At 34.5% G+C, this 26,819-nt stretch overlaps 5 protein-coding genes across 11 annotated transcripts; 1 reads left to right on the forward strand and 4 right to left on the reverse strand.

The window, feature by feature from the left end:
* Nucleotides 1-388: 388 nt before the first annotated feature.
* On the reverse strand, nucleotides 389-3,178 carry LOC110823237 (ABC transporter C family member 10-like). The gene is made up of 11 exons (XM_088211527.1): nucleotides 2,981-3,178; nucleotides 2,792-2,851; nucleotides 2,531-2,602; nucleotides 2,368-2,454; nucleotides 2,007-2,210; nucleotides 1,779-1,922; nucleotides 1,623-1,694; nucleotides 1,361-1,525; nucleotides 1,029-1,241; nucleotides 571-873; nucleotides 389-469 (listed from the first exon to the last, which is right to left on the reverse strand). Exons 1-11 carry the CDS (start codon nucleotides 3,176-3,178, stop codon nucleotides 389-391), a joined length of 1,599 nt encoding a protein of 532 aa, XP_088067653.1.
* A 2,167-nt stretch (nucleotides 3,179-5,345) lies between these two features.
* On the reverse strand, nucleotides 5,346-12,534 carry ABCC10 (multidrug resistance-associated protein 14). 4 transcript variants are annotated; one of them, XM_088211124.1, is made up of 13 exons: nucleotides 12,220-12,534; nucleotides 11,732-11,786; nucleotides 9,458-11,555; nucleotides 9,018-9,338; nucleotides 8,855-8,941; nucleotides 8,109-8,696; nucleotides 7,848-8,012; nucleotides 7,353-7,647; nucleotides 7,038-7,252; nucleotides 6,659-6,964; nucleotides 6,455-6,515; nucleotides 5,643-5,882; nucleotides 5,346-5,542 (listed from the first exon to the last, which is right to left on the reverse strand). In XM_088211124.1, the coding sequence occupies exons 3-13, from the start codon at nucleotides 11,516-11,518 to the stop codon at nucleotides 5,430-5,432; spliced, it is 4,452 nt and encodes a 1,483-aa protein (XP_088067250.1). In that variant the 5' UTR covers nucleotides 11,519-11,555; nucleotides 11,732-11,786; nucleotides 12,220-12,534; the 3' UTR covers nucleotides 5,346-5,429. The 4 variants fall into 4 exon arrangements, with proteins under 4 accessions (XP_088067250.1, XP_088067249.1, XP_088067248.1 ...); XM_088211123.1 differs by having other exon boundaries at nucleotides 11,732-11,791; XM_088211122.1 differs by having other exon boundaries at nucleotides 11,732-11,808.
* Nucleotides 12,535-14,090: 1,556 nt separating this feature from the next.
* LOC110823108 (Galactosyltransferase family protein) lies at nucleotides 14,091-18,170 on the forward strand. Of its 2 annotated transcripts, XM_022053413.2 has the most exons (12): nucleotides 14,091-14,343; nucleotides 14,487-14,550; nucleotides 14,956-15,005; nucleotides 15,153-15,340; nucleotides 15,586-15,649; nucleotides 15,734-15,806; nucleotides 15,918-16,041; nucleotides 16,717-16,804; nucleotides 16,905-16,955; nucleotides 17,105-17,176; nucleotides 17,258-17,370; nucleotides 17,941-18,170. In XM_022053413.2, the coding sequence occupies exons 1-12, from the start codon at nucleotides 14,243-14,245 to the stop codon at nucleotides 17,961-17,963; spliced, it is 1,011 nt and encodes a 336-aa protein (XP_021909105.1). In that variant the 5' UTR covers nucleotides 14,091-14,242; the 3' UTR covers nucleotides 17,964-18,170. The 2 variants fall into 2 exon arrangements, with proteins under 2 accessions (XP_021909105.1, XP_088067273.1); XM_088211147.1 differs by lacking the exons at nucleotides 17,105-17,176; nucleotides 17,941-18,170 and having other exon boundaries at nucleotides 17,177-17,345.
* Nucleotides 18,171-18,894: 724 nt separating this feature from the next.
* LOC110823110 (Ubiquitin-associated/translation elongation factor EF1B protein) lies at nucleotides 18,895-21,543 on the reverse strand. Of its 2 annotated transcripts, XM_022053416.2 has the most exons (6): nucleotides 21,226-21,543; nucleotides 20,891-20,943; nucleotides 20,431-20,595; nucleotides 20,093-20,188; nucleotides 19,218-19,360; nucleotides 18,895-19,091 (listed from the first exon to the last, which is right to left on the reverse strand). In XM_022053416.2, the coding sequence occupies exons 1-5, from the start codon at nucleotides 21,446-21,448 to the stop codon at nucleotides 19,226-19,228; spliced, it is 672 nt and encodes a 223-aa protein (XP_021909108.1). In that variant the 5' UTR covers nucleotides 21,449-21,543; the 3' UTR covers nucleotides 18,895-19,091; nucleotides 19,218-19,225. The 2 variants fall into 2 exon arrangements, with proteins under 2 accessions (XP_021909108.1, XP_021909107.1); XM_022053415.2 differs by having other exon boundaries at nucleotides 18,895-19,360.
* Nucleotides 21,544-22,331: 788 nt separating this feature from the next.
* LOC110823107 (hAT transposon superfamily) lies at nucleotides 22,332-26,776 on the reverse strand. Of its 2 annotated transcripts, XM_022053412.2 has the most exons (4): nucleotides 26,644-26,776; nucleotides 25,957-25,992; nucleotides 23,967-25,598; nucleotides 22,332-22,986 (listed from the first exon to the last, which is right to left on the reverse strand). In XM_022053412.2, coding segments are annotated over exons 2-4 (2,040 nt in total). In that variant the 5' UTR covers nucleotides 25,958-25,992; nucleotides 26,644-26,776; the 3' UTR covers nucleotides 22,332-22,579. The 2 variants fall into 2 exon arrangements, with proteins under 2 accessions (XP_021909104.2, XP_088067758.1); XM_088211632.1 differs by lacking the exon at nucleotides 26,644-26,776 and having other exon boundaries at nucleotides 25,957-26,635.
* Between the last annotated feature and the right edge of the window lie 43 nt (nucleotides 26,777-26,819).

Raw genomic sequence — 26,819 nt, forward strand, 5'->3', positions numbered from 1 at the left:
AGTAGTTTAAATTTGTGAGATAATATCACGAATTTGATCTATAGTTCGGATATAGAAGAAAGAGAGAGAAAACAGAGAGAGAGTTGGTAAAATTTGAGAGAAAAAATATATTTATCTTTAAATACTCGTCTATATATAAGTTATAAAAACCGGAAGTTATAACCACCTGAATGGTGGAATGATGATCGGGTAAAAGTCTCGATCTTTCTCTTATTTTTCTATTTTTCTAGTTCACTTAACCCTAATCCTAATTTGTTATAATACAAAAAATAAAATTACCCTTATAATCATTATCCTTTTTACCCTGCATATTATTTTTCTATTTTCTAATTAACCCTTAGTTCCTTACAGATAATTAATTACTTTACTGACAAAATTAGCTTAATTCTTAATTAACTATCTTACCTAAAGAATCCAATCCTTCTCCTTTTTCTTGGACAGTCTCTCCAAGCTGACACTTTTTCAGGACCTTCATGATCACAAGAATAAGAAAATGTTCAGCATTTTGTATCTTGCAAGTTATATATAACAGCAGTTAGGTGCAAAGGAAGTGAAATCCAGAAACTGTACCTCCCATATTTCTTGGTCTGTATGTTGAGATAAAGGGTCTAGATTATATCTAACAGTCCCATTAAAGAGAGTAGGTTCCTGAGGTATAATCCCAAATCTTGATCTCAAATCATGAAGTCCAGTTCTAGAGATGTCAATGCAATCTACCACAATCTTTCCTCCAGCTGGTTCTGCCAGATGAAACGAAGCACCTATAAGAGTAGTTTTTCCGCTGCCTGTTCTGCCAACGATACCAATTTTATGTCCTTCAATGGTGCAGGTTATTCCTTGAAGAACCAGTGGCGCTTCAGGCTGATATCTGATCTGTTATGTAATCCATTCTTTCTCGGCATAATAACTAAACATTAGATTGAAGGGAAACAAAAGAAAATGTACCTGTAAATTGGATATCTCCACTTTCCCAATAGCTGGCCAGTTGCTTGGAGGCCGGTTCTCTTCTATCACTTCAGGTGCTTCACTTGGTATATGCATGTATTGATCAAGTCTTTCAACCACTCATTGGCTGCAAAATTGTGGAAGGAAGGACTAGCATTAGTGTCAATGAGGTCAAGATTCTCTGCAAAGAACTGCTCTTCCTCCTCGAAAGCTCTAATCATCATGGCTCCAGCTATAGATTCGGCTAGATGATTTGCTACCAGCGACTTGGTTGTGCCATTTATCCACATCAACTCCTTTGCTATAGCGTATTAATACCTCTGCAGATAAACAATGCAAGTATTTTGTAAATATCAAGAAAGCAAGGCCTAAAAGATCTTGTTAGTATTGACAGAAAGAACCTAGATGACCATACCTGTAAGCGAACTGCTAAAAAAATCATTGGAATGGAGATGAACAGGACTTGCCACATGACAAACCCCAGTACTCCAAGATTAGAGTAAGCATTCAGGGTAGTCACAAGAGCAAACATTAAGCTGAATGGCACATCAAGATCGACTATGCTAAGATCAGAAGAGACCTAAAGAAGGACAAAAGAACTAGATTAAGAAAGATTACTTCCAATTAATGGTTACTTAAAACTGATGCATCAGTATTTGGTCAATTGTGCTGCTTACCCGACTAAGTATTCTTCCTAGACGTGTGGAGTCATAGAAAGACATTGGAGCACGGAAAAGGGAGTTTAGCAGCTGTGAAAATAAAGATTTTGATTATCTGATACCCACAATGACAATAAAAAGATACCTAATTAGCAAAACAACTGTTAAGCTAACTCCAATCAACAGATAAACAGTAACGAGAAGCAGTGTGCCAACATGAGGATTGTCAACATTAGCCGCCATCCAAGAGTTCTGTGCTATCCGACAACTCACAAACATAACATGAGAAAGACAAGCAATGGATAGGAACAAAAAACCCTTTGTCCAGACCAAGATACTGTCTAAATGGCTTAATCCCGTTGTCTCCTATCTCTCACTCTTCTCGCTTGATCAATTGATCACCTTTGCAGGTTCTGAATTTATTCTCCACATAAGTCCTCTTGATCTCCCTAGCACCTGTTCATGTATCTGGGGCTTGCTAACCTCAGCAACCCTTTCAGAACCAGCAATTTCTTTGTGTGCATTGACAAGGTTTTGAAATTCTTGGCTTGTAGCCAGTAATTGATGATAACGTGCAGCTTGAAGGATTTCTCCATCTGACATCAACTGTTAACATAACAAAAGTAAAACTTAAACTTTTAAAATATAATATTATTATTGACAGTTAAAAAGAAATTATAGAACAGATTTGGATGTCCAATGTAGGTAAAGCAAAAGAAAAATAAAGAACATTCAGGAAGTTTCTGAAGCACAGTATACTGACCAAAACAGAATGAAATGCAGGCAAGAAATCTACTTGATGGGTCACAAGTAACACTGCCTTCCTAGAAAGTGCTTCCATAACATATTCCTGTGAAGATTTATGTCAGTTTTCTCTAAAGGATGGTAATGAAAGTAATTAGAAGGTAATAAAAGCATGTATTTACATTGAATAAACTGATTGCTGTATGGGCATCAACAGCACTAAAAGGATCATCCAAGAGATAGATATCGGCATCCTGATAGAGAGCAAGAGCAAGCTGAATTCACTGCTTCTGCCCACCACTCAAATTAACTCCTCTTTCACCAATCTCAGTCTGATCACCATAAGGAAACAACTCAAGATCCTTTACCAATGAACATCACTCAATTGTTTCTTGGTATCTTTGTCTATCCATTGCAGAGCCAAATAGAATGTTTTCCTGCACACTTCCTGTCTGAATCCATGCTGTTTGAGAAACATAAGCAATTTTCCCATAAACCTGAATCTGTTAATTTGAAAAAAAAAAAAAAAAAAAAGGAGCAGTTTACAGATAAGGTATGAAAGAGCTCTGCAACATTTAGATATAGAATAATTATGAAAATGATGGAGCCTGAAAAGAGAAGTAATTACTTACAGTTCCGTGTGTATTTGGAACTTCTCCAAGAATTGCTGCTAGAAGGGTTGATTTCCCTGAACCAACTTCTCCACAAATTGCCACTTTTTCTCCAGGCCTAAGCTCTAAACTTACGCCTTCAAGTGTTGACTTTGAAGAATTCTCTTCCCAAGAAAAACTGGCGGATATTATGAAAATTGCACGGTTGGTGCACTTCATGTTGCAAGTGAGAAATGTATAAAGCACATTCGTCCTAAAGCTGTCAAAAACTTAAACCCATACCTCGATTGATCAAAATCTTCAATTAGATCTTCTCTCGAACAGGTGGAAAACAAGACTCAAGTTACCAAAAAAAAAAAAAAAGAGCTGGAGACAATAAGATAAACAAACTGAGAATTGGGTCACCAACAGTTCATTTCATTCACATAAAGAAAACTAGAAAAAGCAGAAGAATCCATTTTGGGAAGTACAAGGCCAATGTTGTTTGGCATCAAGCCAAAAAAAAACGACAAGATGAAAACAATCCATCGTTGCAGAAGGGGAAAAAAGGACGATCACACAAATTTCCTAAAACAAACAAAAAAAGAAGCAGAATCCAAATCAAAATTCTCAACTTAGCAAGTCAATACTCAATTACAACATACATTTAAAAAAAAAAAAAAAACTATGAAATGAAAACGACCATCGAAAGAAAGACGAAACCAAAACCACCCACAAAGTTAAATCACAATATTTTATTTGGTTATACATAAAACAAAAATTACAGTGTTGAAGAATTTTACTTAAAAAAAAAAAAAAAAATTTAAAAAAAATTAAAAAAAAGTTTTCTAAAAAAAATTTTGATAAAAAATACATTAAATAATTAAAAATTAATAAAAAATATATTAATAACTAGAGTTTGACGAAAAATACGAAATAGAAGTATTTTAAAATATAAAAGTCAAATAAAAAAAAATATTAAAAAAAGTGTTCTAATAAAATAAATTTAATTATTAGAATTTTTATGTTAAAAAAAATTATTGAAGATAAATGTAAAAATTATAATTTATTTTATTTATTTATTTAAATTAAAATAAGATTTATTTTTTATTAAATTTAATTTATATTTATTTTTTAAATTATAATATATTATTTTTTTAAATTTTAAATTTAGTATAAAATCATTTAAAAATATTTTAAATTATTAAATAAATAAAATTAATAAAAATTTAAATTTTCTTCCTACTATAAAAATCCCAACACAAACATATATACATATACACCCGAAAATCTAACCGACCAAAACGTCTCCCTGCTGATCCGTCCGCCGGCGGAAGCGTCGGTCACTAGTTCAAGATCAGCCACGGCCATGTTCGAGAAACTCGCGAGAAAAACAGCTTCGTCGTGAACATCTTGGCCGAATGAGTGAGACGACGAAGGTGGCGGTGTAAATGGGTTTCTTGCCGTGCATGGCGGTGGCTTTGAGCCGGCAGTAGACAATGGGGTCTTGTTAGGATTTGCAGAGGAGAAACCCACGTCCCAGTTCGCAGTTGACTAATCAAATCGATATAGTATCAAATCAATATCATTTTTGTATGAAGCAAATAGTTTTTTTTTTTTCTTATAATTTCGAGTCCGAGTCATCTTAGAGATATAAACGTTATATTCACGATCTAATTATTTAGGTAATATATTAAATATATTATTATTTGATAATTTATTTTAATATATAACAATAATATTTTTATTATCATTATTTAATTTATATGATAAAATTATTGATTAAATTTATAGATTTTATATCAAAATAGAGATCTTGATAATGAGAATAAAATATTTTATGATTTACCCTAAAATATTTTTAGTCACTAAATTATCAAAATATTATATTAATAATCTGGTAAAATTAATATATATGTGATAATTTTTATAAGATAAATATTAATTAATCTCATTAAGTAAATTACATATATATATATATATATATGATACATATGAACTGACCCAATTTAAAATTTTTAATAGTTAACGTTGTCTTAAATTATCAATAAAATATTATCTTAAGATGATAAAATGTAAGAATTTTCTTTAAACATGAGATCATCATAATATAAATCATTTATCATGCTTTAATTCTGAACACCGATAGTCATAAAATTATAATTGAAAGGATATTGAGTGTGATTAAATACTTATAGAACTAATAATTGATCAAAACGGAATCCGTCAATTTTAGTAATAAATTTAAGTTCTATGTTGTCATTTATTATAATGATTAAATTAAGATCTTGAAGAGAACAGTTGAATGAAAGAAAAAAAAAAATTTTATGTCATTCATTAGTCAATTATAATTGATATGAAATATAGTTGGTCACCTATTAGAATTTAATAATGTGCAATATTAGTGTAAGAAATAGTACTTTTAACTCATTAGTGAATTATTTATTTAACAAAATTTAATTTACAGTGGAGAAAAATGATTCCTAAAGCTTCAATGTAGATCTGCAGAGTGGTAATGAGACCAGTACTCCTTCACTAGCTGCCCAAAAAGTGAACCTTCCCTCTTCATTAGCTCCATTGGCTCATCATACTCCACAAGTTTACCTACAACACAGACAAGCATGAATAAATTATTTACCCGCTATAAATATACAAACGAGTCGAAAGATTCCGTAAATGTAATTAGTTCGTTTTAAATACTTACCATCACTAATAGCGAGCACCATGGTGCAATCCATCACCGTAGGAATTCTATGAGCCACTGTGATTACAGTGCAATCTGCAAATTCGCTCCGAATAGTTCTTTGTAGAATCATATCTGTTGTATTGTCAATCGACGCAGTTGCTTCATCGAGAACCAATATACGGCTTCTTCGTAGAAGAGCGCGTCCCAAACAGAACAATTGTCGTTGACCCATGCTCCAGTTTGATCCGTCCTCCACAACTATGTATAAGTTGGTGATTATTAACAAAACTCGCAAGTATAAGTAAAAGAAAAACCGAGAATGTCAATGTATAGATAATAGATTGAATCATATTTTTTTTTGTTTAAAATTTTATACTTAATTCAATTATTTTATATTATATTAGAGTCGAAAAATTTAACACTCATACTTTACCTATCTATAACACTCATACTGTACTTATTTATATGATTAAACTATAATCAGAACTTTACAAACTTAAGCGTGAAAAAATGTATTATAAATAATACGCTAATGTAGTTCGATTTAATATATTCCGAGAAATATTTTAGAAATATTCTGATATATTCGAAGAATATTGCAGGGTAAATCCTGATATTTTCTGCATGTAAAGATTTACAACTTAACTAATCTAATGTACTTTTATTATTTATCATAATGAAAAATTTTCTTTTTGATCTTTTCCCCTTATCAAACCACGTAAAGCTTACGTTTTTATTTTTATTTTTCTCTCTACTTTATGTGATTGTGCGCATATTAGGGATTAATTTCTACAGCATAATAAATTATACGTTAGTTCATAATATCTTACCTAAAGAATCCAATCCTTCTTTTTCTTGGACAGTCTCTCCAAGCTGACACTTCCTCAGTACCTTAATGATCACAAGAACAAGGAAATGTTCAGCATTTTCTATCTTGCAAGTAGTAAATGTTCAAGCACTTAAATGAGGGCATAGAAAAATTTCAGCATATAACAGCAGTCAGATGCAAAGGAAATGAAATGTTGAAACATTACCTCCCATATTTCTTGGTCTGTATGTTGAGATAAAGGATCTAGATTATATCTAACAGTCCCATTAAAGAGAGTAGGATCCTGAGGAATAATCCCAAATCTTGATCTCAAATCTTGAAGTCCAATTCTAGAGATGTCAATGTCATCTACCACAATCTTTCCTCCAGCTGGTTCCACCAGACGAAACAAAGCACCGATGAGAGTGGTTTTTCCGCTGCCTGTTCTGCCAACAATACCAATTTTATGTCCTCCTTGGATGGTGCAGCTTATTCCTCGAAGAACCAGTGGCGCTTCAGGCCGATATCTGATCTGTTATGCAATCCATTCTTACCTCAGCATAGTACTCAAACATTAGATTGAAGGGTAACAAAAGAAAATGTACCTGTAAATTGGATATCTCCACTTTCCCAACAGCTGGCCAGTTGCTTGGAGGCCGGTTCTCTTCTATAACTTCAGGTGCTTCACTTGGTATATGCATGTATTGGTTTAGTCTTTCAACTGAGATGATGTAATTTGCTAGAGTGCATTGGTTTTGAATCGAAAATACAAGGGAGACATTTAAGGAAAGACCGTAGGAAAAAGCCATTCCAATAAATCCTGCCAATGGAATAAGCCAATTCTTATAGCATTTTGGATAAGCAGTAGCTAAATTACTACAATTGAATCAAGTCATTGAGCAAGTTTGTTAGATACCCACCAGAGCTAAAAGTTCCAGGAGGGAGTAAGACCATGCAGAATGCTGCAGAGGAAAGAACAATGGCATTGATGGTTTCTAGTCTTTGTATCAACCATTCATTGGCTGCAAAACTGTGGAAGAAAGGACTAGCATTAGTGTCAATGAGGTCAAGATTCTTTGCAAAGAATCGCTCTTCCTCCTCGAAAGCTCTAATTGTCATGGCTCCAGCTATAGATTCAGCTAGATGATTTGCCACCAGCGACTTGGTTGTGCCATTTATCCGCATCAACTCCTTCGCTGTCGCGTAATAATACCTCTGCAGATAAATAATACAAGTATTCTGTAATGCAATTTACACTTACTGGGTTGATATATTTATATAAGCAACTGATCCTAATGCCAGCAGTCTCATTATCTAATATATTTATATAAGCAACAACCCAAGTTCAAAATATCAGCACAGGAAGGCCTAAAATATCTTGTTAGTATCGACAGAAAGAATCTAGATAACCATACCTGTAAGCGAAGTGCCAAATAGATCATTGGAATGGAGATGAACAGGACTTGCCAAGTGACAAACCCCAGTACTCCAAGATTAGAGTAAGCGTTTATGGTAGCCACAAGAGCAAACATTAAAGTGAATGGCACATCAAGATCGACTATGCTAAGATCAGAAGACACCTGAAGAAGAACAAAAGAACTAGATTAAGAAAGACTACTTCCAATTAATGGTTAATTTAAATTTTGCATCAGTACTTGATCAATTGTGCTGCTTACCCTACTAAGTATTCTTCCTAGAGGTGTGGAGTCATAGAAAGACATTGGAGCTCGGAAAAGAGAGTTTAGCAGCTGTGAAAATAAAGATTTTGATGATCTCATACCCATAATGACAATAAAAAGAGATCTAATTAGCAAAACAACTGTTGAGCTAACTCCAATCAACAGATAAACGACCACGAGACGTAGTGTGCTGACATGAGGATTGTCAACATTAGCTGCCATCCACGAGTTCTGTGCTATCTGACAACTCACAAACATAATATGAGCCAGACAAGCAATGGATAGGAACAAAAACCCTTTGTCCTGACCAAGATACTGTCTAAATGGCTTAATCCCACTGTCTCCTATCTCTCGCTCTTCTCTCTTGATCAATTGCTCACCTTTGGATGTTTTGAATTTATTCTCTACATAAGTCCTCTTGATTTCCCTAGCACATGTTTCATGTTTCTGGGTCTTGCTAACCTCAGCAACTCTTTCAGAACCAGCTGTTTCTTTGTGTGCATTGACAAGTTTTTGAAATTCTTGGCTTGTAGCCAGTAACTGATGATAAGGTGCAGCTTGAAGGATTCTTCCATCTGACATCAACTGTAAACATAACAAAAATAAAACTTGAAAATTTTTAAAGATTATATTGTTATTGACAGTTAAAAAGAGGTTATAAAATAGATATGGGTGTCCAATGTAGGTAAAGAAAAAGAAGAATAAAGAACAGTTAGGAAGTTTCTGAAGCAGAGTATACTGACCAAAACAGAATCAAATGCAGGCAAGAAATCTACTTGGTGGGTCACAAGTAACACTGCCTTCCTAGAAAGTGCTTCCATAACATATTCCTGTGAAGATTTATGTCAGTTTTCTCTGAAGGATGACAACGAAAGTAATCAGAAGGTTAATAAAGCACGCATTTACATTAAATAAACTTGTTGCTGTATGGGCATCAACAGCACTAAAAGGATCATCCAAGAGATAGATATCAGCGTCCTGATAGAGAGCACGAGCAAGCTGAATTCGCTGCTTCTGCCCACCACTCAAATTAACTCCTCTTTCACCAATCTCAGTCTGATCACCATAAGGAAACAACTCCAGATCCTTTACCAATGAACATCTCTCAATTGTTTCTTGGTATCTTTTTCTATCCATAGCAGACCCAAATAGAATGTTTTCTTGTATAGTTCCTGTCTGAATCCATGCTGTTTGAGAAACGTAAGCAATTTTCCCATAAACCTGAATCTGTAAATTTGAAAAAGAAAAGGAGCAGTTTACAGGTAAGGTATGAAAGAGCTCTTCAACATTTAGATATAGAATAATTAAGAAAATGGAGGGGCCTGAAAAGAGAGTTAATTACTTACAGTTCCGTGTATATTTGGAACTTCTCCAAGAATTGCTGCTAAAAGGGTTGATTTGCCTGAACCAACTTCTCCACATATTGCCACTTTTTCTCCAGGCCTAACCTCTAAACTTATGCCTTCAAGTGTTGGCTTTGAAGAATTCTCTTCCCATGAAAAACTGGCAGATCTTACAAAAATTGCACGGTTGGTGCTCTCCAAGTTGTGCTTTTGCCGAACAGTTGAACTCCGAAGTTCTGGTGCCTCAAGAAATTTGACAATCCGTGCAAATGCAACATTTGCTTGAATCACCACTCCAATAACATCAGGTATAGCTCTAACGGGATCCTGAACTAGACGCAATGTTGCCACGAAAGTGAAAACATTACTAGCATATAGAGGGATATTTAAGAAGTAACACGCTCCAAATGTAGCTGCAGAGACCAAAACCGGGGATGACCAGAACAGGAAACCGTTATAAGCTTTCCTCAACTGCACCGCTGATAACCATTTGTACTCCACCTTCCTTAAAGATTCTATAACATTCTTGAAATGTGTTTCCCATGCATACAATTTCAACACCTTCATACTCACAAGAGCCTCTGTACTAGCCTTCAGTCTCTCATCTTGTGCAACCATAAGGCTAGTTTGAAACTTATGCTGCAACTTTGCAAGAGGAGTATTGCATAGAACTGTGAGGATTATAACCACCAAGGCAGCGAAAGTTGCTACTCCCACTGCACGAAAGAGGATAACTAGTGCTATGCATAGCTGGAGGCTTGTTGTCCATGTCTGATGGAACCAGAAAGGAAACTCTCCAATCCTGTAAGCATCAACTGTGACATAATTCATTATTTCACCACTCGAGTGCATCAGCCTACCGGCATTTGATAAACTCAGCTGCTTCTTGTAAATGGCTGCCGTGAGCAAAGACCTCACTTTCAAACCAATTAGCCTACTCCGAAAGTACCACTGTCTTTGTGATAAGGATTCTAAGGACTTGGAGAAAAGAAGTGCTACTACCAAAATGTAACCTTCATATTTGAAACTTTCATGTCCCTCTGTAGCCAAAATAAAGGCATTAAGAAACAAAGGACCAGCCGAGACAGTTAGGATCTTTACCAAAGCAAAAAACCCAGAAATTAAAATCTCTCTCCAATGACATAGTATGATTGTCTTCAATATTGATGGTTGGGAAGATGGTTCTGCTTGTTTTTGTTTGTTTAACTTTTCCATGAACAACAAATGACACATCTCAGCATTGTCTGCTTCCCTCAACCTGGGAATATCTTCTTCCTCTAGAGTTTTCTGTTTTCCCATCTTCATCAATGGATTCAACCACCAGAAAGAAACTTTATTAAAAAACCCAGCTTCGGAAAATGGAGTAACTCTTTGGCAAATAGCATCGTTTTCCTTGATGTCATTAGACTTGCCATTCAAGGGAGTGTACAGGTCTCTTTCTCCAAGAACTTCATCAATCTCTTCATACTTATACCCCTTATAAGCACATAGAATCAACAGTATTGCCCCGGGTAACGACACAACATCTAACACTATCTTAATCGACATATGTTTATCTAGGACAACAGCAAAGAGAGACAGAGTGCAGACAACTCCTGCATACAAGAAGGCAAGAATTGACAGTAGCCGCAATGGTGTTCTCTGAAGTTTCGTTCCTCTAAGGCTGACAGTTAGAGCAACTAACAACCATGTGAATCCTTGGAAAAGCAGTAGCAACCACCGATTCAATGGCAAAACACTCTGAGTTTTTCTCAACCTCTCCTCTAAAACAAAAATTCCTAAGCATAAGTAGGCTAATCCAAGAAGACCATTAAGGATAGTAGAAACAATCTGCAAAGCCAGAAGGCGGTCTAATCGGGCAGGAACATGTAATATTATTGTTGATGACTTTTTAACCATGCTTAATAAAAGCAGGACTAGGAGCAGAAAATCAAAACAAATAATCAACGCATGATTAACACATGAAGATGGATGAGTAAAGAATACAGAAGCCGAACTGCACGGCTTCCTACCACTATATGAACAACCAGAGTCTCCACAGAAAATGGACCACAAACCCTCCATTATTTTCCTTTTTTCTTGCACCTCAAACCATGTAGTACTGCATATTGAAAAAAATATAAATTTCCTATCAGATAGAGAACCATGTGGAAACAAGAATATCAATCAGCCTATAAGTTTCAGTTCTTATACACCCAAAAACAAGAGTTAATATATGCGAGTGAGAAATGTATACAGAGCATTCGTCCCAAAGCTGTCTAAAACTTGAGCACATACCTTGATTGGCCAAAATCCTCAAGTAGATCTTCTCTCGAACAGTTGGAAAACAAGACTAAACTAACAAAAAAGAAGAGCTGGAGAGATTGAGATAACAAACTGAGAATTGGGTCACCAACTGCTCATTTCATTCAATTAAATAAAATCGGAAAAAGCAGAAGAATCCATTTAGGGAAGTACAAGGCCAATGTTGGTTGGCATCGTGCCAAAAAAAAAAAAGCAGAAACGACAAGAAGAAAACATTCCATCGTTGCAGAAGGGGAAAAAAGGACATCACACAAAGTTTAAAAACAAATTAAAAAAAAAAAAGAAGCAGAAGCCAGAAGAAAATTCTCAACTTGACAAGTCAATACTCAATTACAACATACGTTCTTTAAAAAAAAAAACTATGAAACGAAAACGACCATTTAAAGAAAAACAAAACGCAAACCACCCACAAAAAATCCCTCTCTTTCTCGGGAAACAAACAAAGCATCGAACACACGTACTCTTATAATTACTCGAACCAGTTACACATTTTGAGATGAACCCATGAAAGACGCGCAGAAATGGGAGAGACCCATCTATTTATACTCCATTTTCTCTGCGTCTCTCTGTTCAAGATACAGACCAGAGATGCAGAGCAGAGCGACGTGGGAATGTAGTGATGGTAGTTGACATGGATTGATTAGATGCTTTATAAACGACAGGGCGAGGCCGAGTACGATGAAGCGGACGAATTGAACGTGAATAAATTAAATAAGATGTCGTCATGGCTCACGTCGCTTCTCAATTTGTCCTGTCGTACCAAGTTCTCTCTATTACGTGGATGATCGGTCCACCTGTTTTGGCTCTAAGCCTTTGAAGCTTTTCCGGAACGCGACTACTACATTAAAACCACGTATTGATTTCATATCGGAAAATAAATACATACACACACACACACACACACACACACACACACGTACGCATACACATGCACAAACATATACACACATACAAGACATCATTTTTCTATTGCGTACCAGGAATCACAGCTCTTGTAGATTTTAGATACCCATTTACTGTTTCACCTAACGATTTATTAAAAAATTTCTATCTCATATATATATATATATATATACATATACACACACACACACACACATATATATATATATATATCTCTCTCTCTCAGTCCCTCTTTCTTTCCTCAGAAAGTCAATCTCAGTAGCCTGTTAGATTCTCTATTTAAAAAATAATAAGATGAAGAAAAAAAAAATATTTTAGTATTGCGCGAATTATTTATTTATTTATTTATTTGGCTTCTTTTCTTTAAGTAGACTACACACACACATATATATATATATATGTACAATGGAATCAGCATATATATATATATATATATATATGTGTGTGTGTGTGTGTGTCATTCTTCATTTTATAATATTTTCACATCTACAAACTCTTATATTTAACAAAGAAAAAAGCACTTCAATTTTCCACATTTCTTAATCATTGAATTTTCTTCTTCTAAACAATAAAAAGTTTAATTAGTTGTTATTAAATTGTGATTACTCTAATTAATTAAAAAAATTAATTAACATAAAATATGTTTTTTTTTGTTAAAATCGTAATACTTTACAATTAAATTATGATTAAAAAAATTTTCTTTTTCAAAAGGAACGAAAAAATACATCGATACTAATAATACGTTATGAGTAAGTTATTGCATTATCATCATTGAATTTAATTATGATAGCGAAATTCTTTTTTTATATATATAAAAAATATTTATTTAATTTTATTTTAAATTTTCTTAAAATAATATAATTTAATTAAACGTTAAAAAATAAATGGGTGTTTTTTAAAAAAAAAATTAAATTTTTACATTACCGTGTATTAGTATATAAATATATTTATGATAAACATGAAATAAATAATTCATGATTATGGTACAAATATGTGAATAAATATAATTTAATTATACAATAAAAAAAAACATATTATATATAAATTATGACCAATTTGAGGAATTTGGGAATTATAAATATACACGAAAATTTTAATTTGAAATTATATCATAAGATAATAAATGTATATAATTAAATAAAATAATTTTTAAATTATTTTGCTTTCAAAATTTATATATTTTTTATGAATAAATAATTTAAAATGAAAATTAAATAATAATTTAAATTAAAAAAGAAAAAAAAAATGTAAAGTGAGAGAAGTCGTTACTTGAAGAAATGGGATTGAAACCCGAAGGACCAAACTCTTGCTGATACCAACGCTCGATCAAATTTTCCTCTGTGTTTTTGTTTTAATTCGGAGTCAAGAGGGAGGAAATCAGCGAGTCGATCTTTGTTCGAAGCAGATCAAATTAGAGCTTGAATGTTGATCTAGCAAGAGGCGGGTGGGTTGTTGAAGATCCAAACTCCCCTGCAAATCCAATTCTCGACGTTTCTGGGTCGGTAGAGAGTAAATCTGAAGTGGAGAGTGAAAGGAGAAACAGAAGAAGGAAGCTAGAGAAATTGAATTAGGAAGAATAAAATGCCGAGGAAGGGATCGAATAGTAGAGGGTCGAGTATGAGAATCTTGTCGCTTTTACTCTCCATGTTCGCCGCTTTCGCTTCCGTCTACGTGGCTGGCCGGTTTGTGCCCCAATTCTCATTCTCCCTGTGTCATTCAACTCCGAATCGTACACTTATGTGTGTCTATATATGTATATGAGATGTATATACACACACGCGCGCTCGCATCTCACATTCTGTATTTTCCTGATTTTGGGAGATAGGTTATGGTTCGAAGCACAGAATCGGGTTCATTTGATAAACGAGCTTGATAGGATAACTGGGCAGGTGAGTGTTTTCTGCGTGTATATGATCGTTAGGCTATGTTGATTGAGGTACTTCAGTGCATATACTGTTTACTTTATGTTCACATTTCGTATCGGTTAATTGTGTCTCCTTCTCCCTAAAAATGGTTTGTTTTGATGAATTTCATGAGTGCAATGGTTTATGTAGTTGGTCTGTTACTTACTGTAACCATCTTACATAGTAATAGCTTACCAGTAGACTAGATGGGGATCTGAAGGATGTCCTGAAAATCTTGCTGCTTGAATAAATGGTTGATATGGGGGAGTATGATTGGTAATGCTCCCATATATGTTAACAAACATGTATCGTGTTCTCTTGATCTTCTTGGTTATTTTAATCATATTTTGGTTCAAAAGTCGGGAAATTCACAATCGTTTTTGCTTTTAGGGGAAATCTGCAATATCTGTGGATGATACATTGAAAATCATAGCTTGCAGGTAAAGTTGTTTTTTGGCATACTTATGTGTTTGCATACTGATCTTGTCATGATTTTATTAATTCTTAGCTGCTATAGGTGCTAATGAGGATTTCATTGTTATCTCAAATTTTCTCATGGGTTTCCTGAGGTATTAATTTATTAACAGGGAACAGCAGAAGAAATTATCAGCCCTTGAGGTGGAGTTGAGTGCAGCCAGGAAGGAGGGTTATACTTCAAAGCACTCAACAGGTGCCGATGGAACAAAGAAAAGACTGCTAGTAGTGATAGGAATACTAACAAGGTTTGGCCATGAGAACAAAAGAGATGTAATTCGTAAGGCATGGATGGGAACGGGTAGAGCTCTTTATGCTCCCTCTCTTTAATTGTTTAATGAGATCTGCATCATTGGTTTAACCAACAATGAGATTATCTGTCTTATTGAATTACTAATTGTTAAATTTTGATTAAACATGAATATAGACAATTTGTGTCTTTATGTGTGCACACGAAGGATTCTCTTATAACAATATTATCTCCATGGCAATGTCATCTTCCTCGCTTGTGTTTGGAATTTGAAAGAAGAATCTTGATGTTTGCAGATGCAGCATTGAAAAAATTGGAGGATGAGAAGGGTGTAATTGCACGATTTGTTATTGGAAGAAGGTTTGATTTTATGCTCTGTTAATTGTTTTTATCCTTGAAAGCACTGGTTGGCATGCTAATATGATGATAATTGTTTTCATATAGTGCAAACCGCGGGGACAGCTTTGACAGGAAGATTGACAATGAAAATAAGCGAACTAATGATTTCATCATCCTTGTATGTGAATCTTTGGTTCTTATGCTCATTTCGCTGCAGATATCTTTTGAAAGCATATCTACATCAATCTTAATTAATTAGGAGCTCATTCATCTACTTGTGTGCTGACAGGATAACCAAATAGAGGCACCCGAGAAGCTCCCAGAGAAGGCAAAACTATTTTTCGCTCATGCTGCAGATAAATGGGATGCAGAGTTTTATGCAAAGGTCAACGATAATATTTTTGTCAATATTGGTCAGTACCATAAATGATGGACTAATATATAAACCTGGCTTCTGCTTGATTTTCTTGTCAACTCTGCAAATTTCTTTTGAATGAAAAATATCAATCCTTTTACATTGCGCACTATTCATTGACTACTTGTTCATTTCAATACAAGTAATTTCTGTATAAGAGATTAACGAATTTGACTTTGCCACTCTGCATCAAGTATATATTTTTGTTGAGTAATTCATTTAAGGTAAAAGTGAATGGAATAGAACATAACACTTATAGAGACACAAAGTATCAAGAAATACTAAAATGCTATCGTGTGCGTTACATAAGATGGTACGCCATCTTCGTCAAATTTTGTATGATTCTTCTGAGCTGGAAATAAATTGATTTAAAGTCACGACTTTTCAAAAGTGTCCAGGTGTTCTACAATTTGATATAAATTTTCTCAACGAAAAAAAAGATCGTAAATATAAATTTGTACCTAGAGGGAAAAGAAGAGAAATTTGAGGACTCCCTAGAATGCTGTACCCAATAATTTTCTCCTCGGACATAAATTTCAGGCTACCTTCAATAAACATTGGGAACAAACAATTGCACAAATTTCATCTGTATTGTGTTTCTCATTAATAATTTCTTTCTGATTTATTTACTTCTTTGCTTTGTGCAAGGCATTAATAATTTGGTCTTCTACAGATGCCTTGGGAGCAACTCTTTCAGCTCATTTGAGTAGTCCTCGTGCTTATATTGGATGTATGAAATCCGGCGAAGTTTTCTCAGAACCGTGAGATTGACTCTCTCTCTTTAAAGATTTGATTATTAGAATTTACTCTTGTTTTTAAAGCTTTTGTATTTTACCATCATACTTCTGAATATTTTGGCAGGAACCACAAATGGTATGAACCAGAATGGTGGAAATTTGGGGATAAAAAATCGTAAGCCTTGTTCCAACTGTTGCTAGTTAAAAATGCCAGTACTTTCTAATGTGAATTGGTTATGCATTTTTAGACTCAATGAAACAATTTTGGTCTATTTCATATTTCCGCTTCACAGTTTTAAAAGTGAAGTTTTTTGTGTCCAACAGATACTTTCGCCATGCTTCTGGTGAGATGTATGTCATATCACGAGCCTTGGCTAAATATTTATCAATAAACAGGTAACTTCCTTGCTGTACTACCTGATTTTGCCCTGTATCTGCACGAAGCATGGTTCAGCGCCTGAGTGGTTGAATTTGCAGATCTATCCTTCGCACTTATGCCCATGATGATGTTAGTGCTGGATCCTGGTTTATTGGGGTTGATGTAAAACATGTGGACGAAGGAAAATTCTGCTGTTCATCCTGGTCATCAGGTCTCTCTCTCTCTCTCACACACACACATGAACATACACCAATAAGCACACAAACACGCACACATCTCACTGTTAATATAACATTTCAAGCAAAATACACATTAAGGTTTTTTATTCAATTCTTATCATGTTTAATTGTTAAAATAATTTTGATATAAAGAATATATCAAGTTCTCATTTTTAAACTGCTTCAGCTCTTAACTTGAATTCCCTGAGAAGTAGGTTTTCAATTGAAAATCCTTTCTGCAAGAATAATGTAAAAGCACGAGAGTAGGATAGTTCAAATATGAAAATTATGGTTTAATTCTACATATTACAATTAATTTAAAGCGCTGAAAATAAAGTGAGAACTGAATAGGAATTGAACAAAACGAGTTTAGAGCGAGTGACTTTTTAGTGAATAACCCATTTCTTAAAAAATGACCTGTAATTTAGTCAACACACAGTAGGATGGCCCTTCAAAGAGCAGCTTGCTCAACCAAAACAATCCTTAGGAGAAACATATACCAAATGAGTATTTATTAGATCTTTCCCTTTTATTCGTGATACGTTCTTTTTTTCGTTTTTCAGAAACTATTTGTTCGGGGGTGTAACGGTTTACTCCAAGATCCTTGGAGAGTGATGCATCACAGATACATTTGACATGAGATTAGATGTTGGTAGCTTACGATGCAGTTGAATGAGATTAAGGGGAGGAAGCACCGGTCAATTCTCCGAGCCACCCTGTCACTCCCGATAGGTTATTTTTTGCAAATATCCTGAAAAACTGCTGACAGAAGAGAGTTGGAATCCAAACAAAAGTATGTCAAGTGCAACGATACAAATTATATTTACATTAACTCAAACTGTACCAGTGTTCTTGCCCTCTTTGCGTTCCGGATTTCTTTGTAGTGTCATGTAACATCCACATGATTTATTCTTTCATTTACAGAAATAGGAAGATGTTATATTTTACTGAATTGATCACCAGATTTAGCTCCATGACCTATGATGAGACGTATTAACCCCTCAAGACCATTTGTTGGATTGAAATTGTTGGGAGTTTTGCCATTTGTATTCAACAAATTGCCTAATTGTCTTGTACAGAGCTAGAGAACAAGTCTGACTGACATGATATGAACACTCTGTAAGCAGTGATATTTGAATTTTGGACATCTTAATTTTGCATCGTGTAAGACAATTAATTATAGTACAATATCTTGTAATTTAACCTTTTTTTACTGTAATTACCCTTAATTATATTTAATTATTCCAGAAAGTTTAACAAAAACCAAATTTTTCTTTATATTATAACAAGTTAAAAAATTTATGAGAGGTGGAAACAGATCAAGGAATATCTTGATTTCGATAAAACGACAGTAGTTCATCTTGCTTGTTATACCGATGCAATCGCAGATTTTTGCAAGCAGTTGAATCACATCCAACATTTAGCTACCTTATGAAAAATGCATCAGTTTATAATCGAAACAGCCATTTTCTGCTTATAATAAACATACCAAGATACAAATGCCAGAAAAAGTAAAGTTGAAAGCAAATGTCAATATGAATTTTCGATTATACAATTCATAATCCATATAAACAGCAGCAAATCCATGACTGTTTTCATCGACTTGGGCACGCCATGTTGGCCGATTATACTTAAGGTTGAAAGAGTAGCAGGCATCACGTAGTGCTGCATTTGAACTAAATTGAAACATATATCTGTCATATCATTCTGGACTCTGGTACATGGTAGTAACACGGTGCAATTTGTTACAAAGGCCGAAAAAACAAGCTAAAAGGGGCCTATCTCTTTACAATAAGAATCAAACCAAAGGATTGATGTTCGATTTTAACTAACAAATTACCAGTTTTCTTAAGAAGGGCTGTTGAGGAAATGCGCCAGCGCCTTGTCCGTATCATTATCAAACATTAACAAGGCCTCGGAGACATTGCTAGATGAAAATCCCATTTCTCGTAGAAGAGTATAGGCATTGACAAACTCTTGAACCTGAAGATAGCCAAAGAAGGTATACTACTTAACTGAACTACATAAGAACACAAAGATCATTAACGCATACTATTACATTCTAACGTTCATCAAAGTACATAGTTGATAAAGAAAACAACTAGATTAGTAAACCTGAGACAGATCTAGTGTGTGAGTTGAGTTATTATGTGGAAGAAAGTGAGGAAGAAGAGAGAGTGGAAGAATCTGGAAAAACAGAAGATACTTTCTTCTCCTTAACTGAGGGTATTTATACATGGAACTAATGTGTATTTACAAAATAACCCCCAACTTTACAGAAATAAAAATCACAGCCCTTTTATTTACAAAACTACTTACCTTGTATACTCTAATACATACCTTACATTGTCAGTGATAAATGTGAAAGTATCTAGCAATCAATTTTCAAGGACATAAAAGTGTAGGTCTACTAAGATTCATTCTTACTTTAATTCAAGGTTTATCTCATCTGACATCCAAAAAAATTGCTTCTCTTTAGTTGGGGGTAGGGAAGAGGAGGAAGAACAACCATGCTGCTGTCATTCTATCTCTAGTTCATATTAGGACAAGTTCAGGAGAAATTTTGAAGTAGAGGCGACAATTTCTTGACAGCCCAGATTTTTTAAACGACAGTTTGTAAACAAATACCAACAAGTACTACCCAGGTTCCATAATTAATTACAATATCAATCAGCCAACCATCAGATACTAGTCTTAGAAATCAATATAATGTACCTTTGCTGGATTGTCTCCGTAGGTTCCAACTGCTATGGAAACAGCTTCTGCATTGAGTCCTGAGGCAATGTACTTTTTCACAACAGGATTTGAACCCTGCATTTACAACACAACCCACGTCAGAAATTGATGTTTGAGAGCTTCTTTCGTGAAGATATCCAGTGCAAAGACATTGTTCTTATAATGAAGTGGTAACTAATCATTATAATATCACCAAAACAAGAGCATCATGAAACAACTTGAGCAAAATTTATCATGTGAACATAAAGAAAATGTCAATATCACAAGCCGCAATGGTCCACAGAGAATTGTTTTAGACAGGAACTGGAAAAACATACCACTGAAGATGTTGATTCCGGGGCTTTAGATGGAAGATTTTCCAACCCAAGTTTACTCCAATTCTGGTTTTCTTTCTCTGCCTCAGCCAGGATTCTTCTTTCAAAGTCAAAATCAAACTCGAAGCTGCTACGCGGGATATCTCCCACTAGCGGTGACAACTGAGGCTGCATAATGGCAAGCCTTTATAAGTGCAAAGCGGTAATAAGCACAAACCTAATAAACAACATAAACTAAAACAGAACCAAAAGGAAAATTATCGCTTCTTTTCCTGCAAAAATAGGCCTGAAAATCTCATACAAGGCCTGATTACCTGCTTTACTACTCAAGAAAAGATTGAATACCATAATAAATAAATAAATAAATAATAATAATAATAATGATAATTTGCAAAACAACAACTAGTATATAATTCTCCATATCAAAGCTAGAAATCCGACAATCTAATTACTCAAATCATACCGGAGGAGTGATCCGATACTCTGGTTTCAAAACCACCTTAATGCCCAATCCAGCTGCAGAAATATCAACCAGAGCACTCATCATGTAAGCAAGGAGGAAACAAAATTCACATCGATCATAATTGTAACATCAAATAGAAAATTGTATCACATCTCTAAACCTAGAAACTTTAAAACTTCAAGTAGAATGATGTCTGTAGGAAACAAAATTAAACGATGGCACGAAACTTCGCTTTGCAAAGAACTTGGCGTTTTATCAACCAATAAGCAATACAAAACCAACTGGGCACAAAATTCTACTTTCTTCCAATTACCATGGAGGAGATTTTGACTCACCAGAAGAAGAGGAGGAAGAAGACGAGGCCTGGTGATACGAGGAGGTCCGCGATGGGGGCTGGACCATAACATGGCTGTGACCTGGTTGACCGATCCTCGGGTATAGAGACGATCCGTACATCGGGTGGCTTGTCGCCGGCGTCGGCGATGACGTGTCCTGGCCGTACATCGGAACTTGTGCTGCATACGGAGGTCCGGCTCTGTTCCTGAAATCGTAGTCCATTATCTAAGCAGAGAGCGAAGTCAAGATGTGTTGGAGCAACAAGGAGAGCGGAGAGAATCCAGGTATGTAAACTCTCAGAAGAAAGCCCTTGTTGGAGACTGTTTCCTAAGAGAGAACGCGTCGAGAATGGGATGGTGTTTGTTTGGAAGTCTTGTCCTATTCCACACCGGTTTAGAATAGTGCGCTACACGCGATGACGATTCCTTTTTTTTTTCTGCTTTTTCAGTTTGGATTGAACATATTTGTTAAATTAATAATTTACTGTATAAATTACAATTGAATTATTTTTCGTTGAAATTTAATTTTTAAATCGATATAATTATTTTTAAAACTTAATATTTTTACATTTTTATAAATACCAAAAAAAAAAATTTCTCTTTTAAATCTGATTAAAAATTATTAATGTTTATGGGTAACATGAATTATGGTTAGAAACTAAAAAAATTAAAATATTATATAAATATTTTACACTTGGTTTAAGAAATATAAAATAATTATTTTTATTTAGTTATAATTTTTTATGTCTATATAAATAAAATAGAAAAAAATTATATAGTTTTTAATTAAAAGTTTATAATTACATAAAAAAATCATAAACTAAAATAATTTTATAAAACAAAAAATTAAAAATTATTAAAAATAACTAAATATAACTAAATTTTAATTTTTATATTTCATGATAATTAAATTTTAATTTAATTTTTTTTTAATTAAAAAAAATATTAAGTTCTGATCGAACTGCAAATTTAATTTTAATCATTGAACTGAAATCAAATTCTTTGATATACGATTACACGATAATCCAGAATAATATTTTTCCGAATTTTCGTCTCCTGGTTCTTCATAATTCCCAGAAATGCAAACATTTAAACAGATTGTATCAGAAGAAAAAGAAGAAATTTTTATCTAAAATCAAACTTCATTCTCTAGATACATCACTTGTACTACACTAGTTTACATCATTTTTGTACAACTATGCTTGACACTATTTTCCTGAAACTACTTTACAACATTGCTGCAAACCTACTTTCACATTACTAAGATCAACAAAGAGAACTACACATGGAGAAACAAATCATGTATGTATATACTGATTACCAAAAAAGAAATCAGTTGATGGTACCTGCAAAATCACAAGCCAAAGATATGGTCAGTTGCACCAAATATGGCAGCATTGAACTGTCTTGTATTCAAGTCACTTCCATCCAATGCAGAGCCAAACCGATCAAGCCATTGAGTCGGGCCAGGGTTTTCGCTCTCCTCTACCCACTCCGAAGTCATATCAATCTCGTCAAGTTGAATGGGGTCGGCTTCTATAGGTTTTGTTTTCATTTGTCTCGCTAACCTAAGGTTGTAATTGATATATACAAGGTCATTCAGTATTTCCTTATCGATCTTGTTGCGTTTTTCAGAGTGAATTTGTTGAAAAGTGTTCCAGTGCCTCTCAAAAGTAAAACCGCTGCACACTTGACTCAATATTCTAATTGCAACACGTTGCAATACCGGTGCAGAGTCACCAAATTGCTCCCACCAGAGCCCTAGATTGTAACAGCATTTAGTCAGGAAACTCCACAAAGTGCACAGACAACAGACTTGTAATACTTTCTAATACATGAACCTGAGTAGCTATTAGAAAACATCTGAGTGCATTCAAAAACTAAACATATTTGAAAATGATAAAATTGACCTCATATAGAATTTCACATAGAATTAGCAACAATATACTCCAAATTCCATATGAATTTATTCTTTTACAGAATTTACATTCTCTCTTAGCTGAAATAACGTGAATTCGCAAATAAATTCAATATATTTTTTGCATTTGTTCCAAATATTGCCTAGGATTCTAGAACTGTCACTGCAATTAGTGAAAAGAACCATACATTACGCAGAAAACGAAACATTGAAAAGAGCAGGATTGTTCAGTAGCTCACTAAAGTTAATTTTTATCAAGTGGCAGCCCAAAACAAACCAGGAGCAGCATTCTCGGGTAAAGATGCATGAAAATTACTAGTGGCATGTGTGTATTTGGGGATGGGGTGTGAATGGGTAGCTGAGCTCCAAGGAGGAGTTACTCCAACAAAAAAGAAGTGTGTCTGAAGACTCCAGAGAATAATTAAGATGCTAACCTACCATCTTCAAGGAAAAGAATAATAAAGGACATTTAATAAAGATCTCAAAACTTGATTAACGAAAAACATATGACATTCTGATTCAAACATATAATAAGGGAAAATTTAATGTTGCTTGCTTTTAGAATACAAATTTTCATGGTTAACCCAATTTAGGATGATTGAGAGATCTTCCTAACTCCTCCAAAATTGATGGATATACCCCAAGTTTTAAGGATCCAAAAATAGATCTCAAAAAAGTAAAAGCTTTTTCTGGATGCACTAGATATATCCACAGGCTAACAATGTGATATGTCAGAAACTGAGAGATGATTGTCTCTTTATCTAATATGCAAATTTGCTTCCAACAGATAAACATTAAATATAATACTTAGCAGTATAAATACCTGGTGGCACTGTATCCCGTGCTTCCATTGCTAGATTACAACCGAACATTCCCTTTGCTCTTGTGAAAGTGAAAATTTGATTGGTGATATCACGCCTTAACTCAGGTGTTGGGAGTAATTTCTCCAAAACCTTGAAAAAATCTTCCTTTATACGCGAAGGAAGTTTTATTTCTGGATTATATTGGATATTAGGGTTCAAAAAAGCCGCTGCTGCATGTAGAGGAGATTCAAGTTGGTCCTCTGACTTCCTTTTAACAGTGTCTAAAAATGTGCTACACTTGTTTTCATCCATTATATAGTATGTCCTTATGGACTCCTTGGCCTTGGTCATTAACTCATATATAGAGCCCACAGCAGGTTTCCCCCCAGATACTTCCCGCAATACTTTCAGAAAAGGCTCAGATATGGCCACACACTCTTCAACTGCCCTCCAGAAATCATTGTCTTCAACAATAGTGATGCAAGATATGCTCTGTGGTTTACTTGCATATGATGAATTTGTAGCATATTCAGGGCTATTGAACATGTGTTTTAACCTTGTCCTATGCTTCAAGATTGATTGCAACGTTAGAAAGTTGGAAACAGACTTTGTGATACCAGTTCTAATGAGTTCCTGCCCTCCGGTGAACTTCTTCATTAGATCAAGCATCAATGCATTATTGTATATAAATTTGGATATGGTCTGTGCTTGTAAGAAACATCTGTTCACCCAATCTACCTTGGAGAATTCTTCCAAAATCTCATTCAGACATTGAGAAGCACAAGGAGATACAAAAATGGTTTCATAGTTCTGCAAGATATGGTTTGTAATACCAGTATAATTAAAACTACGATCCACAATGATTTGTACAACATTATCCGGACCAAATTCTTGAATCACAGAATCGAATAGATCCGCGAGGCATTTTGTATTCTTAAAGTATGATGAGGCATCAACAGACTTGTGGAAAAACGTTCTCGAGGGTGAGGAAACCAAAAAGTTTATTAAAGCTCGAGATTTGTTATCAGTCCATGTGTCTGCAATTATTGTACAGCCTGTGGTAGCCCATTCTTTCTCAGCATCTTTCAATTGTAGGCTTACCTCAGACTTGATCCGCTCCAACCATGAAGTCTTCAATGTTTCAGCTGAAGGAGCTGCAAAACCAGGACCACACTTTGCAACTGCATCAATCATCACCTGGTAAGATGACGAACGGGCAAGACTAAAATCCAGCTTGTTCTCAAAAAAGAACAGAGCAATACTTCTCTCTGCATTTTCTTGGTTGCTTAAGGAGGACAGTGCCATTGTAGAAATACTAGGAAAAGCTTTAGAAACCGGCGATGCTACCTCTAAAGGTATCAGAGATTTACTTGCAGATAAATTTCCAGGAGGTTTTATTTCTGCCACCTTTTGTTTTTTAGAACTGGATGTTTCTTTGACATCCTCTTTGGTCGCTATTATAGCCCTTACCCTATCGGTGACATCATCTCTTACTTTGCTACATGGATTTACACCCTTACTTGGAAGGCGAGACAGATGATGCTTCAACCTACTAATGCCACCATTCAAAACTCTCAGGCAAAATTTGCATCTAACCTTATTTCCATCTAGTTTCTCAGCATATTCCCAGCAGACATCTTTTTCTCGGACCACTATCAAAAGATTAAACATAACAATCAATTTACTATCATTTTATTAATTTCTCTTTCTTTCTTTTCATTGATAATACTGCATCAAACAAATTGACAACCAGAAATGCATTGCAAATTGCTCCATTTTGAACACTAATGAAGGTGAATAACAATAATACCTCAGTTCATTAAAGAATCCGAGAAGGCGGCATTTTTTGTGAAGAAAAACCAAACCAGGTAACTCACAAAAAGGCACAGTCATTCTTCTTAGTTATCACAGATTATTAAATGTTTTCTAACCAAAGTTGAATGAGATTTTACTACGAGCACACATTCCATTTTCAGTCAGCTGTAAGCACGGGAATAAGCTTGAACTTACTGATTATACGGAAATGCTTGCTGGGCTCAGGTTAACCTACAGAAAACAAGAAGCAGCAATAAGACGTTGAGAGAAGTATACGACAGTTGAAATTCAAGAATCACGAGTTCTCAAGCATTTTCCCAGCAGAATAATTCCAAGAAAAGTATCAATTACCCAATCACAGGCCATAAGTTAAACAAAGGAAAGAAAATGCAGAAGATTATACAGGCGAAATTCTTTTTGCTGGTATTAATAAAGTTTTTCGATAACCACCTCGTGAAACATTACTACCTCGATTGCATCAAATTAGATAGAGATATCTATTAACCGAATTTTCACAAAAAAATCACCAGTACAGAAACAAGTAACGAAATTATCAATTAGCTTTGAGAAAGCACGAATCAAGAATTTGACATTCGTAAAATTTTTCCGACAAGAATGTCCAGCGAACAAGTCCGGAGAACCAATTTTGCATTCTACACCTATAATCATCTTCGTTTTCTCAGGAAACAAAACAGAAAGCGTCACTATAGTAACTAAGAACTAGATTAAAAGCTTGGCTTAGCGGAAAACATTCAAGAAGAGCTTCGAATATCCTAAGAACAGAAATATTTAAAATATATAATATAAAGGAAAAAAAGAGAAACAAAAATGGTTCAAAAAATAAGTAAAATGGAGAGAAATAGCGGGAGATGAGGAGCTTACAGAGAAAAATCTCGATGGAGATATAAACGGAAGTTGCAGATGTGAGAGGTTCTTTATTTATCGCGATATTTTGGAGTTAGGGTTTTCATTCTCACCTCTTTCCTTTTCAGTTATCCTCTCTTTCTCGTTATCAAAATTTCCACTTATATTTTCTTTCTTTAAAACAATTTTTTTTT

This window comes from Carica papaya, chromosome 9 (genome assembly GCF_054855325.1).
Source record: "Carica papaya isolate Zhongbai chromosome 9, ASM5485532v1, whole genome shotgun sequence".
Classification (NCBI taxonomy): Eukaryota; Viridiplantae; Streptophyta; class Magnoliopsida; order Brassicales; family Caricaceae; genus Carica; species Carica papaya.